This window comes from Barbus barbus (assembly GCF_936440315.1).
Source record: "Barbus barbus genome assembly, chromosome: 30".
NCBI classification, from domain to species: Eukaryota; Metazoa; Chordata; class Actinopteri; order Cypriniformes; family Cyprinidae; genus Barbus; species Barbus barbus.
The window spans coordinates 5,615,597-5,639,757 of record NC_136758.1 but is presented as its reverse complement, the minus strand read 5'-3'; the positions used below and the strand labels follow the sequence as shown (position 1 = coordinate 5,639,757).

General features: G+C 38.1%; 1 protein-coding gene across 4 annotated transcripts in view; it reads left to right on the top strand.

The window, feature by feature from the left end:
- gnmt (glycine N-methyltransferase) overlaps positions 1-24,161 on the top strand; it is a 46,868-nt gene that overhangs the window by 6,031 nt on the left and 16,676 nt on the right. For all 4 annotated transcript variants that reach the window (XR_013782403.1, XM_079386071.1, XM_079386069.1 and 1 more), the window contains exons 2-5: positions 4,171-4,298; positions 4,390-4,503; positions 4,573-4,715; positions 13,709-13,833. Coding sequence is in view for 3 of the 4 variants with exons in the window: in XM_079386071.1 (XP_079242197.1) it covers positions 4,171-4,298; positions 4,390-4,503; positions 4,573-4,715; positions 13,709-13,833 (510 nt within the window). In the remaining variant the exon portion in view is untranslated. The remainder of the gene's footprint in view (positions 1-4,170; positions 4,299-4,389; positions 4,504-4,572; positions 4,716-13,708; positions 13,834-24,161) is intronic.

The window sequence follows — 24,161 nt, the reverse complement described above, 5'->3', positions numbered from 1 at the left end:
CAAGTAGACCTATAACCAATATTTTGAACCGCTATATATGTCTGATGTAAAAATGAAAATTGATGTTAAAATTAACAATAACAAGGGCTCTGACAAAAACTGCCTTCCCTGGTGTTGGTTGCACTTCTTACTCTTGTCTTCCTCCGTGCATCCATCTACAATAAGTGTAATATAAAGAGAGAGTTAAAAGTGGGGTCACTGTATGCTTCATGATTAAGCCTCTGAATACTGTACTACAGCTAAACAGCTTGGGGAAATGTAAGTATTTGATAAAATACTTACATTTCTAAATGCATACTATACATACTAAATCATAACCTACAAGAGGTGACTATTCAATTCATGTAATGCACATCAATGGATTAACTTAAAAAAGCACAATGTATATAAGTGTAAACAATTTAATTGTCTTCATAGCTCCATTGTAGAAGTTGTTAAGAAGACTGCAACTATTTTAATGAAACTATAACACTAATAGCCTATTATAGGCACACTTCGTTCAATAGCTTATTGAAATGTCTAAATTTTTGTCATCCTAATCTTGGCCTATATGACAGTAATTTCCATTAGTTTTAATTTACAGTGCAGTGCAAATGAAGGCATAACACATTGGTTTAATTTTTTCTTTTAATCAAATGAGAATTAAACTATTTTTTGGCGAACAAAGGGTTACTATTAAAATTAAATGGAAGAAATGGCGTATTGCGTGATTATTCTTTTAAACAGAAGTTGTAATAATTGTTGTAGTAATAGTAGCTAAACCTAACTTTTATTTTGACGGGTTGCCATGAGGACCTTTAAGTTACCGTACTATATATATACTATAGCCATATCATATACATATATATATATGATATGGCTATAGTTTTACTCAAATGAAATGGTCAAATGCTCATTAAGTAACTGTCAAAGCAGTACTGGGGATGTTGTTCATGTATATATGTCCTCATTTAGTGAGCCAGCAGATGCTGAAAACACTGTGAGCATCGCACACTTCAGTATGTGTGTAGTAAACAAAACCGCGCATCTGTGCCATTCACTAGGGGTGTGCGATACTGCAAATTTTGGTATCGATCCGATACAGAGTAAATACAGGGCCAGTATCGCCGATACCGATACTCGTCATTAAAAAAAAAAAAAAAAACATAAATTTAAATGACCAACAACAATTTAAAAAAAAATAACAATACTAATGTTGATATGACTACTATTATATTCACCTTAAAGCTACGTGGATATTATTTGCCTTTCTAAAAGGACTTTGCAGGCAGAAGAGCCCAGAACATGAAAGCAATAAACAGTATTTTCCTCCCATAGAAAAGAGTTATAAAAATAATTAACATGGCTTAATAAATTAAGAACGTAATATTAAAAGACAAACCTTAGTATACACCTTATTAATGTTTCAAACTAGATATACAAGTAAGCAGATGTGCCCAGAATATGAAAGCAACGCTCAAAGTTTTCACATTATGCATTTCCCTCCCATAGAAAACCGTTATAAAGAAAAGTTTAACATACACTCAGGTCCATAAATATTGGGACATCAACACAATTCTAACATTTTTGGAAAATGTTAAATGGAAAACCACCACACAATGGATTTCAAATGAAACGAACAAGATGTGCTTTAACTGCAGACTGTCAGCTTTATTTTGAGACAAGTGTGCAATGACCTTAATTTTAACAAGTGGTTGGCACATATGCAAACTGTTGTAATTCCTACACCGTTCACCTGATTTGGATGTAAATACCCTCAAATTAAAGCTGACAGTCTGCAGTTAAAGCACATCTTGTTAGTTTCATTTGAAATCCATTGTGGTGGTGTATAGCGCCAAAAATGTTAGAATTGTGTCGATGTCCCAATATTTATGGACCTGACTGTAAGTGGCTTTTGAATGAAGACATTGATATGAAAAAGAACTATTAAACTCTTTATTATTGAAAGGATTTTAGTATGTTTAATATGGTGCAATTAATGGAGGAAGACAGTGATAGACCAATTAAATAAATAAAGACTAAATTCGGTATACAGCTTGTTAATAAAATATAATATGTTGCAAGCAGCTGAGCCCAGAATATATATGCAAACATGCTAAACAACATGTTAAGCATTTTACTCCCATAGAAAACCGTTATAATGAAAATTGAAAGTGTCTTAATGCATTAAGAAATCATTTTAAACTCAGTACACACCTTACAGTGATACTGTATAAAAAGGACAAATTCGGTATACAGATATAATATGCACTATGTGAAGGATTTCCTTCCTCCCCTTTTCATTTCTTTTGTAGCTCGGAGTTCCGTTCCATCTCTCACAGTAGCCAAAAGTATCCGCTGAGTCACGTGATGGCATGACAACCAAACACAGCATAGCAGGGGAGGAGCATAAATGTTTTCATACGAGATGTGAAAAGAGCGGCATGTACACCCACAGACATGTCTACACTTTGTTGTATGTATTAAGCAATGTTATTAAGTGTATAGGATAAAAAATTAACCTAAAGTATAGTATCGATTTATTATTTATAATTAACCTTATCAGGCTAGTATCGATCCGATGCCAATACCAACATTGGTAGCAATACTATCGATATTGGGATCGATACACCCACCCCTACCATTCACATATACAGAAACATGCAGAACATGCATGATTCATATTTAAATTGTCTTTTTGCAGCTTAATATGTACAGATACTAGTCCATAGCACGAGTCGACTTAAGTGTACTGACCTACTTTTGATTAAATCATCCAAACTTTATCAAATTCCGTGACATTCCGCGTTATACAGTAAAGGTACACTGCGTCCAAAATGTTCGTCAAATTTTTGCACGTTAGAAAATAAATATGACCTCACGTTGTGTCAATCACATTTACACACTGCCTCCGAAACTTTCATCCGTCATAAAAAAAATTCGGATTAGGTTCGATTTTCTGCGTTTCACATCCGTAGCATGCATTTTGATAGGAAAGGATGAGGAATACGAAAAAAACCCAGAAAAACACACACACAATTTCAGACTCTGTGTGCAATGACCTTAAATTCCATTTATATGACTGGATTCCGCGATTCTGTCCATGTTTTCCCCATCGCGGAAACCATAAATAGATAATATTGAGGTGTTTTGCAACTTTAGTGTAGTGGATTGTGATCTGTTGCAACTTCAGCAACGTCTGCTGCTGCCTTTGAGATACAACTGATGCGTGATCTCTGAAGCAGCTCCAGTTAGCAAGCTCTTTTGGTGTGAGAGTGCAAAACTCTCTGCCTTTAGCCTTCCACATTCATTGGTCAGACTCGTGACTCACAACAAATCAGATGGGCGATTGCTCATGGCCACAGAGTGGTGAGTTTCGACAGGCTGCATCAGAGCCAAATAGCGCATTTCAAAACTAAATTATTTTATTGGCAAATCGGTTTTTGAAAATGACCGATACTGATAATCATAAAAATGCTTAATATCGGTGCCGATAATCGGTCAACCCCTAGTTGTGATGGAACATCCTATTGGCTTTCACTTCTTGTTAGTATAAGTTCTTTGGCACAATGGGCTCGCGCTGCTCCTGCTCTGCATACGCACAGCTTCTGCGCTGCCACTGCACTGCTTGCAGTGTGAAACAGGCACTGTTGCTTTAAGATCTGACCCATAGATCAAATATTTTGACACAGCCATATTTCTCCCAACTGTTCAAGACAAAACTGATTACATTTACATGAATAGTCTCCAAGATGGGCATTTTGACATAACTTTTTGTGTGTGTAGCAATAACAACTTAAGAGAACTTAAGCGAAAGAACTCTGCATTCGCACACTGACTGAGAGGCACGTTCTGTGTCCGCGCTTTCGGTGTGTGAGCACAGAAACCCGTCGGCTTTCAAATACTGGACAAGACTTAAAATCACATGCAAATACTGAAAAAAAAACGGCTAAAACCAGCTTAAGCTGGTTGGCTGGTCGTAGCTGGTTTAAGCTTGTCGCCCAGCCCAGTCAGTGACATGTCCATCAACTGTCCCTGGACTTGGACCTATTTTCTGGGTCCGAAAGGCTTGAGTCCGAGTCAAGTCCGAGTAAAAATGCATCCTAGTCCTTTTAAAAATTGTATTCGAGACTGACTCGAGTCCGAGTACCCTAACAATATTATTATTTATTTATTTTATTTTTTTTAAAGGGTGGATTCCATCATGTTGGTAGAAGAGGGATTTAAGGTGGTTAGTGTGGATGCCAGTGACAAAATGCTCAAATATGCTCTTAAAGAGAGATGGGAGAGGAGAAAAGAGCCTGCCTTTGATAACTGGGGTAAGTGGAGATCCCTGTTTTGAGTGAGTGACTTTACTGTTTTGTGAGAATCAGTTAAATGTTTCTTCATCTTCTGGACTTTTTATTTCAGTAATTGAGGAGGCCAACTGGCTAACATTACCAGAAGATGTTAAAAAACCTGGAGATGGGTTTGATGCAGTAATCTGTCTAGGCAATTCATTTGCTCATTTACCAGACTTCAAAGGTAAGAATACCAAAGTAAAAAAAAAAATTTTTAAGGATTGATCTATTTAACCACTTTCTCATCTCACAGGGGACCAGAGTGATCAGAAGCTTGCCTTACAAAACATAGCCAGCATGGTGAAACCTGGAGGGATCCTAATCATTGACCATCGTAACTATGATTACATCCTTGAGACTGGCCAAGCACCCCAAGGAAAGAATATTTACTATAAGGTAGGCCTGCATGATTCTTGCTAAAATGTGAATCACGATTTCTGTCCATGGGAATTGAGATCACGATTCTCTTACACGATTCAAATTTTTTTTTCAACCAAAATTTATTGCACACAAGTACAAAAAAAACTAACAAAAAAAACAGACATTCAGTATAATAAAGTGCTGGAGTAATAAAAAATGTCTCTTATTTATTTTAGACCCCTTAAAGTGAATAATTTTAAAGCTTTAAGTTGTTGAACATAAGAGAACATTAACAATAATAAATAAAAATAACTAAATAGAACCTGTGCTTCTTGCTCCAATTTGCACAGAACCTTAAAGGTTCTTGGCCAAGAACACTAACCTATCAACATTTTGAGGTTTCAGGGAGGAACGCAGGCATGTTACAATGTTCCCCCCGTGCTAAAAACCCTTTCTGATGGGGAACTTGTAGCAGTGATACAGAGGTATTTCCTTGCCAGCACAGACAGTTTTGGATATTGTCGCTTGTGTTCCTTCCACCAGACTATGGGGTCATCTTCGCTGTCAATGTTTCTTGTGAGCAGATATGAGCCTAGCTCCATGTCAACAAAATTCTCTTGAGAAGAAGCATCAGATGGTGCTGCTGCCACATTGCCCTTTGCTGCCTTAAAAAACTGCCTATAAGGTCTTTCTCTTCTTTTCTACGGGGGGCAGCGAAGGCTGGGCACTGGGGGGACTTTGCTGGAAAAGAGAAAAGATCACTTAATCTTGATATTCTACACTTGCTAACAAAAGTAACATCTCGGCAGTTAAAAACTATGGTGGGTTAGCTAAATCCAATTTCAATTATTTGCAGCTGTAAACAATGTAGCCTAATGTAAATTTCTTACTCTGTGAGACAATAAATATCGTGAATCATGTAAAGATATACTTACCATACCAATGCTAGTCATCTCATTCTTCAGTTTGTCCTTGACACTGACTTTGTTGTCCTCGCTGACATAGTCCAGTGTAATCCATGGATCCAATATGTCGAGCAGCTCCTGAGTGTGTGGATCATTATACTTTTCTTTAAGGTAATGCAGGATTTTTGACTTAATTGATCGTGCGAGATCTGTATCATCTTCCTGCACTGCCGTCATTGTCTCAAAAAGGTGGAGGACCGACCGGCTTGACTGAGGAGATAGTAACATACTGCTTTCCTGACAGAGCGTCTGTAAAGTCTGCCAGTGGGGTGAGCGTCTTGTTGATCACTTCAAGGACTTCGATATCCTGCCAGGTTGGTGTCAGGTGTGTAGCCTTCCGGTCAGCGGAGAGAACATGTCCAATAGCAGTTTGCTGTTCAAGGATCCTCTGGACCATAGCTTGTCGGGATCCCCATCTTGTTGGGCACTCCGTTTTAAGCTGGTGTTCAGGCAGGTTGAGCTCCTTTAGGGCCATAGCAAGCTCTCTCCTCCGCTTCCAACTATGGCTGAAGTAGGCCACAAGCTTTCTGCAAAGACCCACAGCACGGTCAATCCGTGAATCTTTCATTGCATTCTCTACAAATAAAAATATGCATAATCAACTCTGCAGTAAATTAATTTAACATTCCATACATTTTCTTGCATTAAATGTTAAAATAGCTATTAAAATTCAATATAATGGGACAAACATAAAGCAGGATAAACTTAATTGTGTGTGCTTATACTTTAAAAAAAAAAAAAATCTAAATTTTAAATAAGTAATTAGTTAAAAAGGCACAGATTAAAATGTAGAAACATACAATGCTCAATGTTCATTTAAGCCTTGGTTAATGTATGTATATATTAGGACTGCACGATAAATCGAAATGCAATCAAGATTAGGCAAATGCTGCAATTGTCATGCGCATCTTGTCAGTAAATGCTGCTCCATCTGAAAGCAGGTGATGGAGATTTACTGCTGATTACAGAATCTGCTTTACTGAGAAAATGCGCATGACAATCGCATTAGACCAGTGGTTTTCAAACCTCTCCATGAAGTACCCCTAGCACTGCACATTTTGTATGTCTCCCTATATCTGACACACGCACTTCAGGTCTCCACTAATGAGCTGATGAGTTGTCAGATGTGATAGTTGAGGGAGACATACAAAATGTGCAGGACTGGGGATACTCCAGGACAGTTTTGAGAACCACTGCATTAGATTAATTGTGCAGTCCTAAATGGTACCTTATGTGTTGTGTTCTTTTTTTTATTCTGTTTTCTGTCATAAGTTAAAAAAAAAAAATTAGAAATGTCTTTTTTTTTTTTTTTTTTTTTTTATTTAAATGAAAATATGCAAATGTTACTGGGTGTTTAATACACAGCTCACCTATAGCCAGATGTAGCCTATGGCCAAAACATTGAAGCCTTGTCCAGTTGTTCAGGGAGGCTGCTTTTACAATGTTTGCTCCACTGTCTGTGGTGATGCACACCATTTTTTTTCCTCCTCCAAACTCCAGGAGTTGAGACTCTCCTTTAGTCCATGTGCCAGTTCCTCGTCAGTGTGATCAGCAGGGAAGAACGCCTTCTGTAGACAGCGGCTTTTTATGTTGAAATCACTTGTTATGAAATGCACTGTCAAGCTTAAATACGGCTCCATGGTTCGGCTTGACCATAGGTCTGCTGTTGCCGCGAAGTTCTGCATATTTTGCAGTTCTTCCTCGACTGTCATTCGACACTGGGTGTATAGACCTGGCAGTGCAACAGATGAAAAATAGTTGCGAGAGGGCAAAGAGTAGCGCTTGTCTAAAGTCTTTATCATTGCCTTAAATCCCTCATTTTCAACGGTGTTAATCGGAGCCGTCTTTAGCTAAATGATAAGCGATGCCGTTAGTTATCTCTTTGTGCCGCTGGGAACTTGGAGGGTATGGCGATGCTCTGTACAACGTCTGAGTTATGGAAGTTTCCGTGGTCTGGTGGCTGGTATTTTGAGGTGTGGCTCCCTTGTCTTTTATGGCTAACTCATAAGCCCCTTTCACACTGCACGTTGGTCCCGGAGAATTGCCGGAAAATTGCCGGAGTGCCTTCTGTGTGAATGCAACCACGTCCCGGGATTGATTCCGGGATCAATCCCGGGTTGGGGACCTAGTAACATTGCCGGGTTCAGTCCCGGAACGAGCGCTGTGTGAACGATGCCGGATCAATGCCGTAAAGGCTATTATCATGTGACTCTTTTAACGGGTGTTTTGAAGGCAGATCAAAGTTCACACAACGAAAAATGTGTAAACTGGAATGAAGCAGCGATCAGAGCTCCTCACTATCCGTGCTGAAGCTGAAATCGTTCGCCAGTTTATTTTTTTATTTTTTATTAATTCGGCAGTTTAGTGAAATGGTGCGCGGCGCATTATACACGTCACATGAAATGTCACGTGTCTTTACGGGATCTTTACGGGTTGTGTGTGAACGCACGCACAGATTCCGGAAAATCACTGGCATTGTGAATGAACCAAAATCTAACGATCCGGGAACAATTGCCGGAACACATTACCTGTGTATTTTCCGGAATCTCTGTGTGAAAGGGGCTATACTGCATTTTGTGGTTACGTTTGAGGTGATTGTAGCGATTAGTGGTATTACCTTGCGGTACTGCGACGATGGCAAAGCACTGCTTACAAATTATGACTCTTTGCGCATCTTCTTCAGGTTTAAACCCGAAAAAGTTCCACACGGTGGAATGTGCTCCTTTTTTCTGTACCAATGTTGTTACATCCTCACTCTAACCGTCGCCACCAGGATTTTCCACACTAGGGTTATTTTTTTTTTCCCTCTTACCGCTACAAATCCACCAAGTAAACTGACTTTGTTTAGGTCTGCCGCCTTGATACACGTCACGTGAGTGACAGCGGAACGTGGCCAATGAGCAGAGAAGTGATCGAGATTTATGATTGATTGGTGAATTAATAATGCTTTGTTATTGTGTGAGTGACCATTGACGCGTAAATGCAGCATGATCTTAATACAGGGAAATACACGGAAGTGAATCGCCATCAATTAGAAATGAGATCGCATTTATGTATGAATCGAGATCGTGATTTATTTATTTATTTTTTGATTAATCGTGCAGCCCTACTATAAAGTAGTTAAAGGCCCACTGAGGTGTGCTGACCTTATTTTCAATAAAACAGGAAGTTATGGCGAGACATATGGTGTGGGTCCTCCCCTTTTTTTAAAATAGCCAATAGTGTTTTGTTTATGTCACAGCCCCATAGGGGACATAACACAGTTTTACCCAATGTCATGTTAATCTTCGTACCTATAGAGTAGTATTGCATCCTTCATATCTCCAAAGAGTGTTTAGTTTTATCATACTTATTAAAGAAAGATACAGCTTTACGATTCTCTCTGAAAACAGCTGACCTGAAAGCGTGTTGTAAGGACCGCTCCATCTTTCGGTATCAAACTATGTGCAAATCCAGCATTGAGATGGGCCTTATTTATAAAACATTTGTCACCCGAAATGAAAGGAACAAACACACACTTGCAAAACTCCATTGCTGCCCTGGAAAAACAAACTAAATCTAACAACAAACTACACTGTTTCATGTAACACTGGGTTCTTTGCGAAGCTGAACAAGGTTATCTTTCCCTCACAACCAAAACCGCACTTCTTTTGAGACATTCTTCTCGAGCAAGACTTGTGCAGTGATGGGCGGGCTCTTGATCTTGATAGCATCTTGATAGCATTAGACCCCTGTAAAGGATTAGCCCTTATTTTAATTTAGCTTTTAGGGAATCTGAATGGGAATGTGAATGATTGTATCAACCAGGAGAGACGTTTTTATGATGAGACTGGGCGTTGAAGTCTCACAGATACATGCCCAGTCTCATCATAAAAATGTCTCTCCTGGTTGATACAATCATTGAATTTATGCGTTAATAGTCAGGAGATATGAGGAGGGGTCTGTGCTGGAGCCTTTCCAGATGCCAAGGTCTTCGTCCTGTTTCTGGTTGAATTATGCTTAAGTGATAACATCCCGTGGTAATTAGGAATGACAGAAGCTTCAGTCTGGATCCAACCCCTAAATGATCTGAGATGACCGAACACCTGAGAAAAGATAATGCCAACCCCTCAGAGGACCTAAGAGGATGCCAACGCTCAGACAACATACAGAATTACCAAATGACCACTGGAACTAGTTGAGACCTTACAATCTGACTCTGCTGCAGTTAAATTGAACTGCTGGTTTGTTGGCCAGAGGATTTTGATTTTGATAGTTGCTTTGACACAATTTACATTGTTAAAAGCGCTATATAAATAAAGGTGACTTGACTTGACTTGACTTGATAAGAATCAACCGTGAAGTCCTGTTTTAAATACATTCCAGATTTTTCCACACATATGTCCTTTGTTTTAAGGATCTCGTGAGACGTTAAGGAGAGCAGAGCAAGATGCTTGGGCGTGGTGCTGGTCGTTAATTAATTTTACGGCCACAGATAGTGAAAAGAGCAACTTTCTCCTGAATGTGCTATCCTGTTAATTGGTGTGTGTGTGTTCTTGTTTCGACAAAGTTCTACACCCCCCTTTAAGTGTAATAGAATAATAGATTACCCCTTTAGGCCCTGTTTAAACCTGGTATGTGCGTTTTTGTTAATCTTATCACAAGTAGACAATGCTAAAGACAGGTGTAAAGGGAGTCTGAAAGTTTTTGAGCTTGTTCACTTTTGACCATTTCCAGAAATAAGTCGAAAACTCGTTCGACTGGATTGCTTTTGTAGTGTAGATACTCATGTGGTAGAATGCATTCGAACAGCTACTAAAGGCTGCCTCCTCTCTTGCCTACTCACCTAATTCTTAAAAATCATGGGACATGAAGCCTGCCAGCCAGACAGGATTTAAACTCTGCCTACTGAATTTGAAACTGAAATTTGGTTTGTAGGTGAAAAATGTAAAAAAAATAAAAAGCACAATGTTTTCTTACCAGTCCTGATTCTAACACAAACCCACAGCGTTTGGTGTAGTTTTGCATCTGTCAGAGCAGAAAAGTAGTCCGTTGGCTCTTTTCACGTTCAAATGTAAATATATCACATAAATCAAACATTTTATTTCACAATATTAGATTGAATGATCAGAAAAAGCCAATACATACATAGGGGTGGTGATGGCGCAGTGGATAAGACACATGCCTTTGGTGTGAGAGACCCGGGTTCGAATCCACTGTGAGACACCAATGTGTCCCTGAGCAAGACACTTAACCCCTAGTTGCTCCAGAGGCGTGCGACCTCTGACATATATAGCAATTGTAAGTCGCTTTGGAAAAAAGCGTCAGCTAAATGAATAAATGTAAATGTAAATGTAAATACAGCCGCCCATAGACCCTCCCTTCAGTGAAATCAGGAAAGTTGTTGGAAGTGGACAAAAGAGACTGATTAAAACACCAGGTGTGTACAGTCTCCTTTGTCTACTTGTGATCCAATTGGCCAAAACGAATCTTAATACAAGGTGCAAACAGGGCCTATTACTACTAGGAAAAAAAAACCTGTGATAATTTTAAGTAATACAGTTTGAAAATGCTGGTGCATGGCATCTCTTTTCCTGATCGTTGCTGTTTATAATGCAGAGGATTTCTAAGCATTTGCAATGTTTGATTGTGCCTTCATTGCGCTTTAAAATACAGCATTTTGTGTAGAATTCAAATGGGTTGGATACATTTTGTTATCTGTACTGACTCGTGCATATGATCCATTCTGCGATATTGTGTCTCTGGACCAGAGCACACTGCGTGCTGTGGAGGTTTGCGTGACTTCATACACACTACAAGAAAGCATATTTAAACTGTCTGAATCGCTCCCTGTCCTCTATATACTGCAATATGTGTCATTTGCCATAAAGTGCCCTCCATAAGTATTGGAACAGTAAAGACAAAATTGCTCTGATGGCTGTGGAGTCAAGACATTTGCAAATCTGATTAAGATGAATATGAGACAACTACAGAATGTCACATTTTATTATTAGGCATTTCAACACATACATGTTTTACCAAATAAAAAGAACAGCACTTTTAGAGTTCATCCCACTCATTGATGTGAGCATAGGTGTTGGGACAGTTGAACATAAGGCAGATATAAAAGATTAAAAGCTATTATTTAGTTGCAGATCCCTTGCGCACAATCACAACAGTGAGTCTGTGACCCATAGACATCACCAGACTCTTGGTCTCATTCTTTGAAATACTTTTCCCAGCCTTTAATGCAGCCAATTCCAATTGTTGTTTGTTTTGGGGAGTTTCTGCCTTTACTCTCCTCTTCAGCTGGTGAAAATCATGTTCAGTCGGATTTAAATCTGGAGATTGATTTGGGCAAACAAGACTTTCCATTTCGTTGCCCTTATAAATTCCTTGACTGAACTGGCAGGGTGTTTTGGGTCATTGTCCTGATGCAATATGAAGCACTTCCCAGTGAATCTGGTGGCATTTTCTTGAATATTGGTAGACAAGATGTTGGTTTTTTTTTTTTTTTTTTTACCCTTCCAAATTCATTCTGCTACTATCATCATGCATTAAGTCATCAGTAAAGTTGAGAGGGGCTGTTCCAGAGGCAGCCATGCATGCCCATGCCATGACACCACCTCCACCATGCTTTACAGAGTCTGTATGCTTGGGATCATTTGCAGTTCCCCTTTTTTCTCCACATTTTTGCTTTCCCATCACTTAGATAAAGGTTCATCTTTGTCTCATCGGTCCATAAACACAGTTCCAAAACTCTTCTGGCTCACCTTTGTGCTTTTTTACAAACTCTAATCTTGCCTTTCTATTTTTGGTGCTGGTCAGAGGTTTGCATCTTGCTGTGTAGCATCTGTAATTCTGTGTCAGTCTCCCGAGGACAGTAGATTGGCAGAGCATCACCCCAGCTTTCTGGAAATTGTTGGTGATTTTACTGACACATCTTTTAGGATTCATTTTCACAGCTTTTAAGATTTGTCTGTCATCAACTACTGTTGTTTTCTCAGCCGATCAGGTAGTTGTTGGTTGCTGGTGTCGCTGGTGGTTTCCAAACTCTTGATTTCTCCATGCCCTTTATTTTTGCTATAGCTCTAATTGATTTCCTCTTTTCTTTTAGCACCAAATTGCTTGCTTTCTCTCAAAGTCAGCTCCCTCATCTTCCTCCTGGTTTGTGTGTGTCATCATCGAATGCAAGATTCAGAATACAGAAGTAATGGATATAACTGATACGACACTCCCTGCTTTTAATATCTGAAGAATTAATGCAACAGGACACAGCTGATCACTTAGAAAGACCTGTAAGGCAACTGTTCCAATACTTATGCTCACATCAGATAGGGGAATAAAACTCTAAAAGTGCTGAACGTCTTAGCTGGTAAAACATCTATGTGTTGAATCACCCAATAATAAAATGTGACATTCTGTAGTTTTGTCTCGTATTCATCTTTTAATCATATTTGTGAATGTCTTGACTCCACAGCCAACAGAGCAATTTTGTCTTTACTGTTCCAAAAGTTTTGGAGGGCACTGTATATAACATAACACATCAGTCATCCATATTGGCAAACATTTTGAATATTTATATCTTCTAAATGTGAATTTTGTTAATGTTTTGGAGCACTCTAGGTCATACTAAAAACACTTCGGTTTTGTTTTCAAGGGGACTTTAAGAATCCAACTGTGTGGGACCACAATTCACTCTATTGTATTTTAAGAATAGCTTATAGACTATAATTATGCTTGGCTTTTGTCTGAAGTCCTGCATCCACTTGATTCTTTGTATTGAGGATTTTACATCAGGGTTAGCTGCAAAAATGTGAAAAAGAGACCGATTCTGATATTTTGTCAGCATTACCTACTTAAAGGTGCAGTAAAATGTGGATTCTGAGAAACAGTGTTGAAAACTGAAATCAACTCACAAACAATTCTGTGAATGTTTACTAGCTGCCTGTTCTGTGTGAGGAAATAATTATGTTTGTTTTTAAGGCTGTTAACTAAAAGGCCGTTTAGTTTACTTGATTTGTGCTTATGTAAAAGTCCAATAATTCTGATGAAATGTGAAAAAAATCAGGGCTTGTTTTTCAGAGTGACCTAAAACAGGACATCTCCACCTCAGTGCTGTGGGTTAATAACAAGCCTCACATGATCACACTGGACTACACTCTGGAACTGCCTCAACCAGTGGATGTTGAGATTCCACCTGATACAAGGTACTGTGACCTAAGCTTCTAGGGGGGTCAGTTTCTGAGTGGTTGTGATCTGTATGTAATTATAGAGTACTCTGGAACATGGATGTAATTACAAAAAACAATCAGCCGGGGGCAAACAGTTTTTCACGGTACTGTATGTTAGTTATCACAATACCATAAATACAGTGGGTACGGAAAGTATTCAGACCCCCTTCAATTTTTCACTCTGTTATATTGCAGCCATTTGCTAAAATCATTTGTTAATTTTTTTTCCTCATTAATGTACACACAGCACCCCATATTGACAGAAAAACACAGAATTGTTGACATTTTTGCAAATTTATTAAAAAAGAAAAACTGAAATATCCCATGGTCCTAAGTATTCAGACCCTTTGCTCAGTATTTAGTAGAAGCACCCTTTTGATCTAATACAGCCATGAGTCTTTTTGGGAAAGATGCAACAAGCTTTTCACACCTGGATTTGGGGATCCTCTGCCATTTCTCCTTGCAGATCCTCTCCAGTTCTGTCAGGTTGGATGGTAAACGTTGGTGGACAGCCATTTTTAGGTCTCTCCAGAAATGCTCAATTGGGTTTAAGTCAGGGCTCTGGCTGGGCCTTTCAAGAACAGTCACGGAGTTGTTGTGAAGCCACTCCTTCGTTATTTTAGCTGTGTGCTTAGGGTCATTGTCTTGTTGGAATAAAAAACTTTATCTTGTATCGGATAAAAAAACTACTTAAGTAGTTAGTTACTAGTTACTTTGGATCATATAGGTACTGAATATAGTCTATTTTTATTTAGATATATAGATTACATTTATGTTATGTGTATACACACACACACACACACACACACACACACACACACACACAGCCGTTCAAAAAAAAAAAATATATATATATATATTTTTTTTTTTTTTTTTTTTTTTTTTTTTATGTAATTTATTTCAGTGATGCAAATCAGAATTTTCATCAGCCTTTACCCCAGTCTTCAGAGTCACATAATCCTTCAGAAATCATGTTGATTTATTATCAGTGCTGCTCTTTTTAGCTTTCTATTCATCAAAGAATACTGAACAAAATGTCACCGGTTCCAAAAAATATTAAGCAGCAAAACTTTTTCCAACACTGGTAATAAATCGATATATTATAATGATTTCTGAAGGATCATATGACTCCGAAAACTGGAGTAACAGCTGATGAAAATTCTGATTTGCATCACTGAATTAAGTTATATTTTAAAGTAAATGAATTATGTATTATCCTATAACCTCTGACACTGAAACCTCTGAAAACACCTCACATGACTGCTCTGAACATAACGAAACAAATGCATATTGACGGATCTTCTGTTCTGCAAAATGTAAACAAATGTAGCCTATATTTTTGCAAGCGTAAATATTGTAAAAATCTGAATATTAATTGTCTAGAACAGGCCGCGCGCCGCGGCGCAGAGCTAACACGGGTTCCGCGGGTGTTCATTTCATACTCCGTGACAGCTTATTTAATGTATAAATTATACATTGTATTTAATGTAAGGTACATGTACAACAAACTGGTAATGTCATAGTGGTATCGTGGCCTATACCTGTGGAACAGTACACAGCACACGCGGTGTTCATCTAATAAAAGATCTTTATATAGCTCTAGCAAACAAGCCTTTTGCAGATTTGCTTTCAACTGACTGTAGATCCAAAGCCACGTCTTCAGCACTCTTGATGATCTTAACTCTCTGTTATCTGAGTGAGAACCGCATCAGAGACTCAGCGCGTGCGTCAGGGAACTGAACGAATCATTCAAACTGATTCGCGAACCGATTCACTGGTTTGCCAACTGGTTTGATAAAGCCTTTAAACAGAATCGACTCAAAAGAATGAATCATTTGCGAATGGGCATCGTTCATTGCCCAGAGAAAAGTAGACGGCGCGTTTGGAATAAACCAAAGCATTTTTAACTTGTATTGCATTAAGATACAGTAACGAGAGGAGAGTCGCCCACAGTAACGAAGTAAAAGTACAGTTTTTTTTTCTCTAAAAATATACTTGAGTAAAAGTACCCATTTTAAAATATACTCTAAAAGTATTAGTTACCCAAAAAATGTACTCAAGTAAATGTAACTCGTTACTACCCACCTCTGGCCACCACCATGCTTCACTGTTGGGACTGTATTGGACAGGTGATGAGCAGTGCCTGGTTTTCTCCACACATATCGCTTAGAATTAAGGCCAAAAAGTTCTATCTTGGTCTCATCAGACCAGAGAATCTTCAGGTGTTTTTTAGCAAACTCCATGCGGGCTTTCATGTGTCTTGCACTGAGGAGAGGCTTCCGTCGGGCCACTCTGCCATAAAGCCCCGATTGGTGGAGGGCTGCAGTGATGGTTGACTTTCTACAACTTTCTCCCATCTCCCGACTGCATCTCTGGAGCTCAGCCACAGTGATCTTTGGGTTCTTCTTTACCTCTCTCACCAAGGCTCTTCTCCCCTGATAGCTCAGTTTGGCCTGACGGCCAGCTCTAAGAAGGGTTCTGGTCGTCCCAAACGTCATCCATTTAAGGATTATGGAGGCCACTGTGCTCTTAGGAACTTTAAGTGCAGCAGAATTTTTTTTTTGTAACCTTGGCCAGATCTGTGCCTTGCCACAATTCTGTCTCTGAGCTCTTCAGGCAGTTCCTTTGACCTCATGATTCTCATTTGCTCTGACATGCACTGTGAGCTGTAAGGTCTTATATAGACAGGTGTGTGGCTTTCCTAATCAAGTCCAGTAAGTATAATCAAACACAGCTGGACTCAAATGAAGGTGTAGAACCATCTCAAGGATGATCAGAAGAAATGGACAGCACCTGAGTTAAATATATGAGTGTCACAGCAAAGGGTCTGAATACTTAGGACCATGTGATATTTCAGTTTTTCTTTTTTAATAAATCTGCAAAAATGTCAACAATTCTGTGTTTATCTGTCAATATGGGGTGCTGTGTGTACATTAATGAGGGAAAAAAATGAACTTAAATGATTTTAGCAAATGGCTGCAATATAACAAAGAGTGAAAAATTTAAGGGGGTCTGAATACGTTCCGTACCCACTGTATATTTTACAATACTATACCAGATGAAGTACTTCAATACAAAGTATCACAATATAACGCAATACCATTAATTCATAATTCAAATCTACAAATGCAGATCTATCTATCTATCATCTATCTATCTATCTCGCATATATATATATATATGTATATGTGTGTATATGTATGTGTGTTGTCAAACCGTGATTAATCGCTTTCAAAATAAAAGTTTTTGTTTATGTACTGTGTATATTTATGTATATATAAATGCGCGCGCGCACACACAGTATATATTTTGAAAATATTTACATTTATGCATTTATATTTTCACATCCTTATTTTATAATATATATTTAATATATAAACATAACATTTTTCTTGAATATATACATGCATGTGTTTGTATTTATTTATACATAAATATACACAGTATACAAACACATTATGTAAACAAAACATTTATTCTAGATGCGATTAATCGCGACTAATCATTTGACAGCACCTATATATATATATATATTTATTTTATTTATTTAACGGTTCGGTATGATTTCAGTACAGCCGGGAGGGGGGACTAAACTTTTTTTTTTTTTTTTTTTTTTTTTTTTATAAACTATTATAATATATATTATAACTAAATTTCTTTAAATACATTCAACTATAGTTTAAATTTCCTTAGTGATAAAAATCTACCTCAATTTATGCTTAACTATAGGGAGCCCTTTTATATTATAAGGTTATAATTAGGCCTAACAACTTAACCCCAACTTAAAATTAATTACTTTTTTTTTTTTTTAAATAATGATCAACACAACTTTTAAAAAAAAAATGTATGCAAACATGTAAATTGCACATAATGCAATTTTTAAATTAAGGCGAGACACGGCAGGCAAAAACATCGTTTTTTTTTTTATTGGTTATATTTGTCTTCAATAACATGTCTTCTTTTAGACTTAAATACACATTTAGGTCTTTATTTTACTGCACTTTGTCTGTTTGCGTCTGTAGATTTCTCATAAGTTCAACAAAAGTTGGCGTTCTAAATCAACATGCTGCTCCGCGATCTCTGCCTGTACCCAGTCATCACGTACACTGCTGGAAAGCTCTCTCTCTTCTGTACAATGCTGTCGGATCCAAATATGGTCATTTCCTTTTTATCAGCAACCAATCGTGAAAGTAAAAGAGGGGATTTAACTCTAAATGCGCAATCTCATTGGCTGAAGACAATTTCTGACAACGTGATTCGTTCAGAATCGTCACATGGTATGCTTTGACGCTTCCTTGTTTGGTTTAGCTTTCCGCGGGATCTTTTGTGTGAATGAATGAAAATGACTTCGCGTCAATCATCGAAAAGAGTACAGCAGTTGTCACTTGCAAGGGGGAAAATGAAAATTAGTGATGGATTACCCAGTGAAATGCCCGCCTCGGGAAGCGCATCTGAACGTAAGCTGTCGATGGGAGGTTTAGAATTTCTAATGTCAGAAATAGCCCAATACGTGTGGCTGTTACCACCTTGTAACATATTATAACATTACTGTAACAATATTTGTTTTGTATGGATGAAGTATTTATTTATTTATAAGATTTATAAGAATAGAATAAAGTGCCATCTCATTCATTATGTTGTGTTGCGGTGGTCAGTTTTACTTTTACAGTACAGATTTATGTGTGCTGTATCTATAAAAACAAAACAAATTAACAGTTATTGATACAATACACATTTCATTTTAGCGGCAGAAATTGAGAGAGGTCTTGAGTCACTTCACAGGACCAGGGAGCAGGTCAGGCAGGCCTATGCAGATATTGATGCAGATGTGGCAGATTTGCTGAGAGAGGATGCAGATGCGGTGATAAATATCAGTGTGTCTTTTGATGGTACTTGGCAGAAAAGAGGGTTCACATCACACTATGGGATCGGGGTGTGCATCAATATTTTTACGGGACTGGTGATCGACTTTGAGGTTCTATCAGGGCCGGCGCTCCGCACACGCACATCACGCACTGCGCGTAGGGCACCAAGTGCTTGGGGGGGGCACCAAAAAATCTGGGTCGTGAAAATATCATCACAATATAGGCTACTAGTATAAATAACAAACAAAATATTTCTAGCATGTTAATATACAAAAGCAATACAAAAGTAATATAGGCCTAGACCAAATTAGTCGAGAAAAAGGTGAATCTCTGTGCCAGTCTCCCTCTGGTGCCCCCCCTTCCCCACCTCCCAGTGGTCTGTTCAATTATGCTTCAATCAATTTCAAATTTGGCCGACACCGACCTCAGACATGGCCTCGAAAAGGCACCAAGAGTCGGGGGCGGAAAAAAGAAGAGACAGCGGGATGATGCTCGCGCGTCGCTTGCAGGTAAGACAATGTTTTAAATAAAAATGTTAGTTTTGTGCGTGTAGTATGCATGTCCAGGGGCGTCGGCGCGTCCGCGTCGCTAGTAGTGCAAAAGATCCGGGGCTTTAGCCCTGCATGTTGAGTCTTTTATTTTAACGGGGTCCGGGGGTTTCTCCCCCGGGAAATTTTGAAACTTGGGCTGTTAAAGATGCAGTTTGTTTGAGAAGGAAAGGAAGGCCAATCGTTGGGGTCCTCATCGTCATATTTGAATGACAAATAAAGCTAATTTTCCCCCTAGGTAGGCTATACGTTACAGATGTGTGTGCATATAGCTATTAGTGCAGAACGTTCCCTATTGTAATTTCTTCGCTTCAATATAATGCCTATCTGCCTCTTGGTAAGGTGAACTTTAGAAAAACCCTGCAACTGAACGTGATGTGATTTTGCCAAATTAGACCGCTTAGATAAAGTTTTTTCGTTGTTGTTCTATGCGGTCATTTTCAAGAGGTTCGGCCAAGGGCGACATCTGTTGGTGAAACTGAAATTAGAAAAAAAAAACCCACAATCTCAGTGTTTGTATATTTTCATATTCACAGAGTTGTCAAATTATTAGGGCTGGGAAAAGATTAATCTCGATTAATCGCATCCAAAATAAAAGTTTGTGTCTACATGATATATGTGCGTGTACTGTGTATAATTATTTTGTATATAGAAATTATATATACAAAATAATTATACAAAATTATATATACAAAATAATTATACAAATTTTTTTTTTTCAAAGCTCAAACTCATCAAAACGTACCTGCGTTCATCAATGGGGCAGGAACGTTTAAGTGGTCTGGCTGTCATCAGCATCAATGGGGACGTGGCTCAGAAACTGTCATATGATGACCTGATAGCTGATTTTGCAGCTAGGAAATGTAGGCGTGTGCCTCCTGTAGGGCCTCTGACAACTGATGGTAGTGAAAATGTTTAATATAGTTCTATAGAATAGCAGAATGGTCTCTTTATAGAGATGTAGTCCCTCTGTTGAGTAAATTCTACTGTGCAGTTATGTATGGTTATTTGCAGTTTAAAATGTGCACTTTAAAATTCATACTTCATAAAATTCATACACTTATACTGTTATTTGCACTTTAAACTTTTTTTGCACTTTTAACTTTCTGTGTTTACATTGTTCTGTTCCAATTATTTATTTGCAGCAGTTATTTTGGAAGTAAAGAGAACCTAACTAAGAAATTCTGAATGGTAGTTATTTCTTTGGTGGTGGTGGGGGGGGCACCGCCAAGCGTTTGTACTTAGGGCACCCAAATGGCTAGCGCCGGCCCTGGGTTCTATCCTCCTATTGCCATGCTTGTGCCCTTAAAGAAGCTGCCAGACATGAGGGAAAGATTACAGATAAGGAAATTGACAGCTGGAGAGAAATGCATGACTGTGCACAAAATTTTAGGGGCTCAAGCAAGGCTATGGAGCAGGAGGCAGCGAAGAGGATGTGGGCCAGGTCTGTGAGTCGCCACCAGCTGAGATACATTCAGATGCTGTCAGATGGGGACAGTGCTGCATTCAGGGAGGTGGTATCCCTCAACCCATACCCTGGGCATGAGGTAGTAAAATTTGAATGCATCAACCATGCCTATAAGCGTATGGGCACAGCACTACGAAAATTAAGTGTTGAACGCAAATTGGGGGGGAAGGGTCTGGGAAAATTAACGGCCAAAAAATGTAAAACATTACAAAATTATTACAGGGGGGCAATTTTAAATAACCAGGGTTCCATAGAGAAAATGAAAAATGAGATCTGGGCTGCTCTCCTCCATAGCATGTCCTGTGACGAAGTCCCCTTGCACACCAGGTGCAACCTGTCCTGGTGTTGGTATAGGAGAGCGGAGGAAAATGGAGAAACTCATGCAGGAAACTTTTTGTCTCGGGAGGTCTCAGCGCATGCAGCATGGTGGCACTCAAAATGCGAATGAGTGCCTCAACTCCGTCATTTGGGCCCGCTGTCCAAAAACAGTGTTTGTAGGTAAGAGTAGAGTTGAGGCAGCTGCAAGTATGGCCATTTCAACTTTTAATGAGGGGGCCTCTGCCATGCTTGCCATTATGGATAAGCTTTGGCTGGAAAGCACTGTCGTTACCGTCACCACCATCAGGGAAACCGACATGCTGAGGATCACAAAAGCCGAATCCATCCAGTCTGAGAGTGTAAAACGTTGCAGAAAGACTCTGAGCACAGCTAAAAAGCTGAAAAGGCATCAGCAAGAGAGGGGTGAGGGGCCTACATATGGTGCAGGCATGGAGAGCTAGGCTTTCAACCCTCATGGGTGAACTTTGTGTTCCGATGGACATAGATGACTAGAGTTGCAGTTCTGATGATAAGTTTGTGTCTGTATTTGTGGTTCTCTGTGGTTAGTTGAAGGTCTTATTTGGCAATGTTGTTTTATTCAGTTGTCATTGTTCATGGTCTACATTGTTATAAACAATTACTTGGCCAGTTGTTTTGCTTGTTAGCAATGTTTTCATGTAAAAATCCACACATTTTTATAATATAAATCTTTAAAGCCCGTTTTCTCAAAATGACTTTTCTCTCATACTCCAAGTCCGAAATCTCCACTTTAGTAGCACCTATATACACCAAACTTTCCAGTCTTGTACCTAGTTATATTATGAAGACAATTACAGAGGGATTTGTAAATATATTATTTTATTCCAAAAAACATGGCGAAAATAAATTTAAGGCTATTGACAGTATATTCTGATTTACAGGATAACAAAAGTAGATATCCATAAATCCCTCTGTAATTTTTTTCCCATCTAATATGTGAACCCAATGAAAAAATAATTTTGAACCTGGCTTTATCCAATTCTGAGATTTCGTTTTTTAAAAGATATGCAAATTAGCGCATATTTAATTAGATAATGCCTAATTTGCATATTTAAACATAAAATTACAGAAACTTTGTAATACATTTTTTTTTCTCATCTTAATGTAGGTAATCAACTGGGAAAGTTTCATGGTGATATCTGCTAGTTAAAAATTTTACCCTATTCACCTGTAGTGTCTCGCCTTAACTGATAAATAATAAAATGTCTAGTAGTCCAGGTGATGTGTGCAAAATTTGAGGTGATATGTTCACTTTTTCATAAACATGAAACTTGGTACAGGTTAGGGCCTTGAACATTTTCAGAAATGGATCTATGGCAAAAACACTTTGTGGTTGCCATGGCGACCATTTTACTTTTTGCCATAACCAAATTATATATTTTGTCATATCTCCTGAACCAAACATAACACAGAAAAGGGGATGTCTACCCCTATGTTTTGATGATCAAGTATTACAATGATATACAAAAACATAAACTGTTCAGGTGAAGAGTTAATGGTGAAATCAGCAATGTGAGAAGTACATCACAGTATCTGTGCATCACAGCCATAATATGGACTTTTGTAAATGCTGTGATACCATCAATTTTTTTTTCTCTTTGATAATTAACTAATATTTTATTCAATAGTACAATAAAAGTTCTTGTTCTCTCAACAATGCTTTAACCTGTTAACGTTTGCCAGAGCGACAGCGCACTGAAGCGTTTTTTCCCCACTAGTTTAATGTTTATGAATAAATTTAATGTGAAAGAATATCATTAATCTTGACAAACTATATATCATTCTGAAGGTCTAAGCCTCAAGCATCGACAACAGATCGTTGTTTTCCGATGGAAAGCTAATAAGGAATGTATTTGCTAAATTTGTGTAAGCCGTACACTTCAAAACATGCAGAATAAAAAAGCAGTACGTACCAGATTCATTGTAATAACGAGTCACAAACGCATCCACTGCTGAAATCCCAGTTTAGTTAGACAGGTAAGGGTCCACAGAACAACATCCCAGCGAGCACTTTTAGTCCAGCGAAACAATAACGTTGTAATAAGGACGAATATTCCTTTGTTTACATTTCATTTCTTCGGGAGAGTTATTGTTATGTAATAAATTACGCTCAAAAACAGCGTGGTGCTTGGTGGTTAAAAAACAACATGGTGCTGTAGCATACAGTTTTACAAACAGAATGAGACCGTCCACGGAAAAAAAAAAAAAGTCTCAGAAAAGCGGAATATAGTTTATTTGAATTTGGCGCTCTCTCCTGAGTGACGCACGCTGTGACGCAGCTGTCATCTGAGCGGGGCGTAACTCAGCAATCTGCTTTATCCATTAAAAAAAAACTTTTTTTTTTGTTTTCTTCAACATTTTTTATGTGTGTGTGTGTGGGGAATGTGGCCGTATCTGCATGATTATCATATGTATGGACGGACATCAGCGTGTTTATTACCGACTCTATGACTGCTATCATTGTGATTCAATGATCAGCTATTATTGATTATATGGCCCATCTGTTTGATTATCATCTGTATGTGATTACTGACTGTATGACCATGTCTGCCAATATCAGTTTATGTCTGGCAATCAGAATATATACTTCAGTATGCATACTATATACAAAGCATTTTTTTTTTTTTTTTTTTTTTTTTTTTTTTTTTTTTATTACTCAATAATTTTTGTATTTTTTTTAGTGCTCAAATAAATCACTTATATGATGTCTAAAATTCTGTCTATTATTCTATAATTGAAAAACTATGCAGGAATATGTATAATGACTAAAATAGTTTATATAATTCTGCAATACATTTGGTGGTTATTTTTCCTCAAACAGGGGGGCTGGGGGGACTATAAATATTTTCAGAAAAAAATATTGCAGGAATCAAATTTTTCACGGTATCGTCTTCAAATTTGAAAAATAAACTCATGAGACACGTGGCTTTCATTACTTTTCTGGATTGCTCCAGGACTTATTTCATGTATTTGTATATGAAATAAAAAAAAAAAACATTCAATGTGGAAAAACATTTTTCAAGGCATGTCAGTGTCTATAACTTCTGTTATATTTTTCTTAAATAT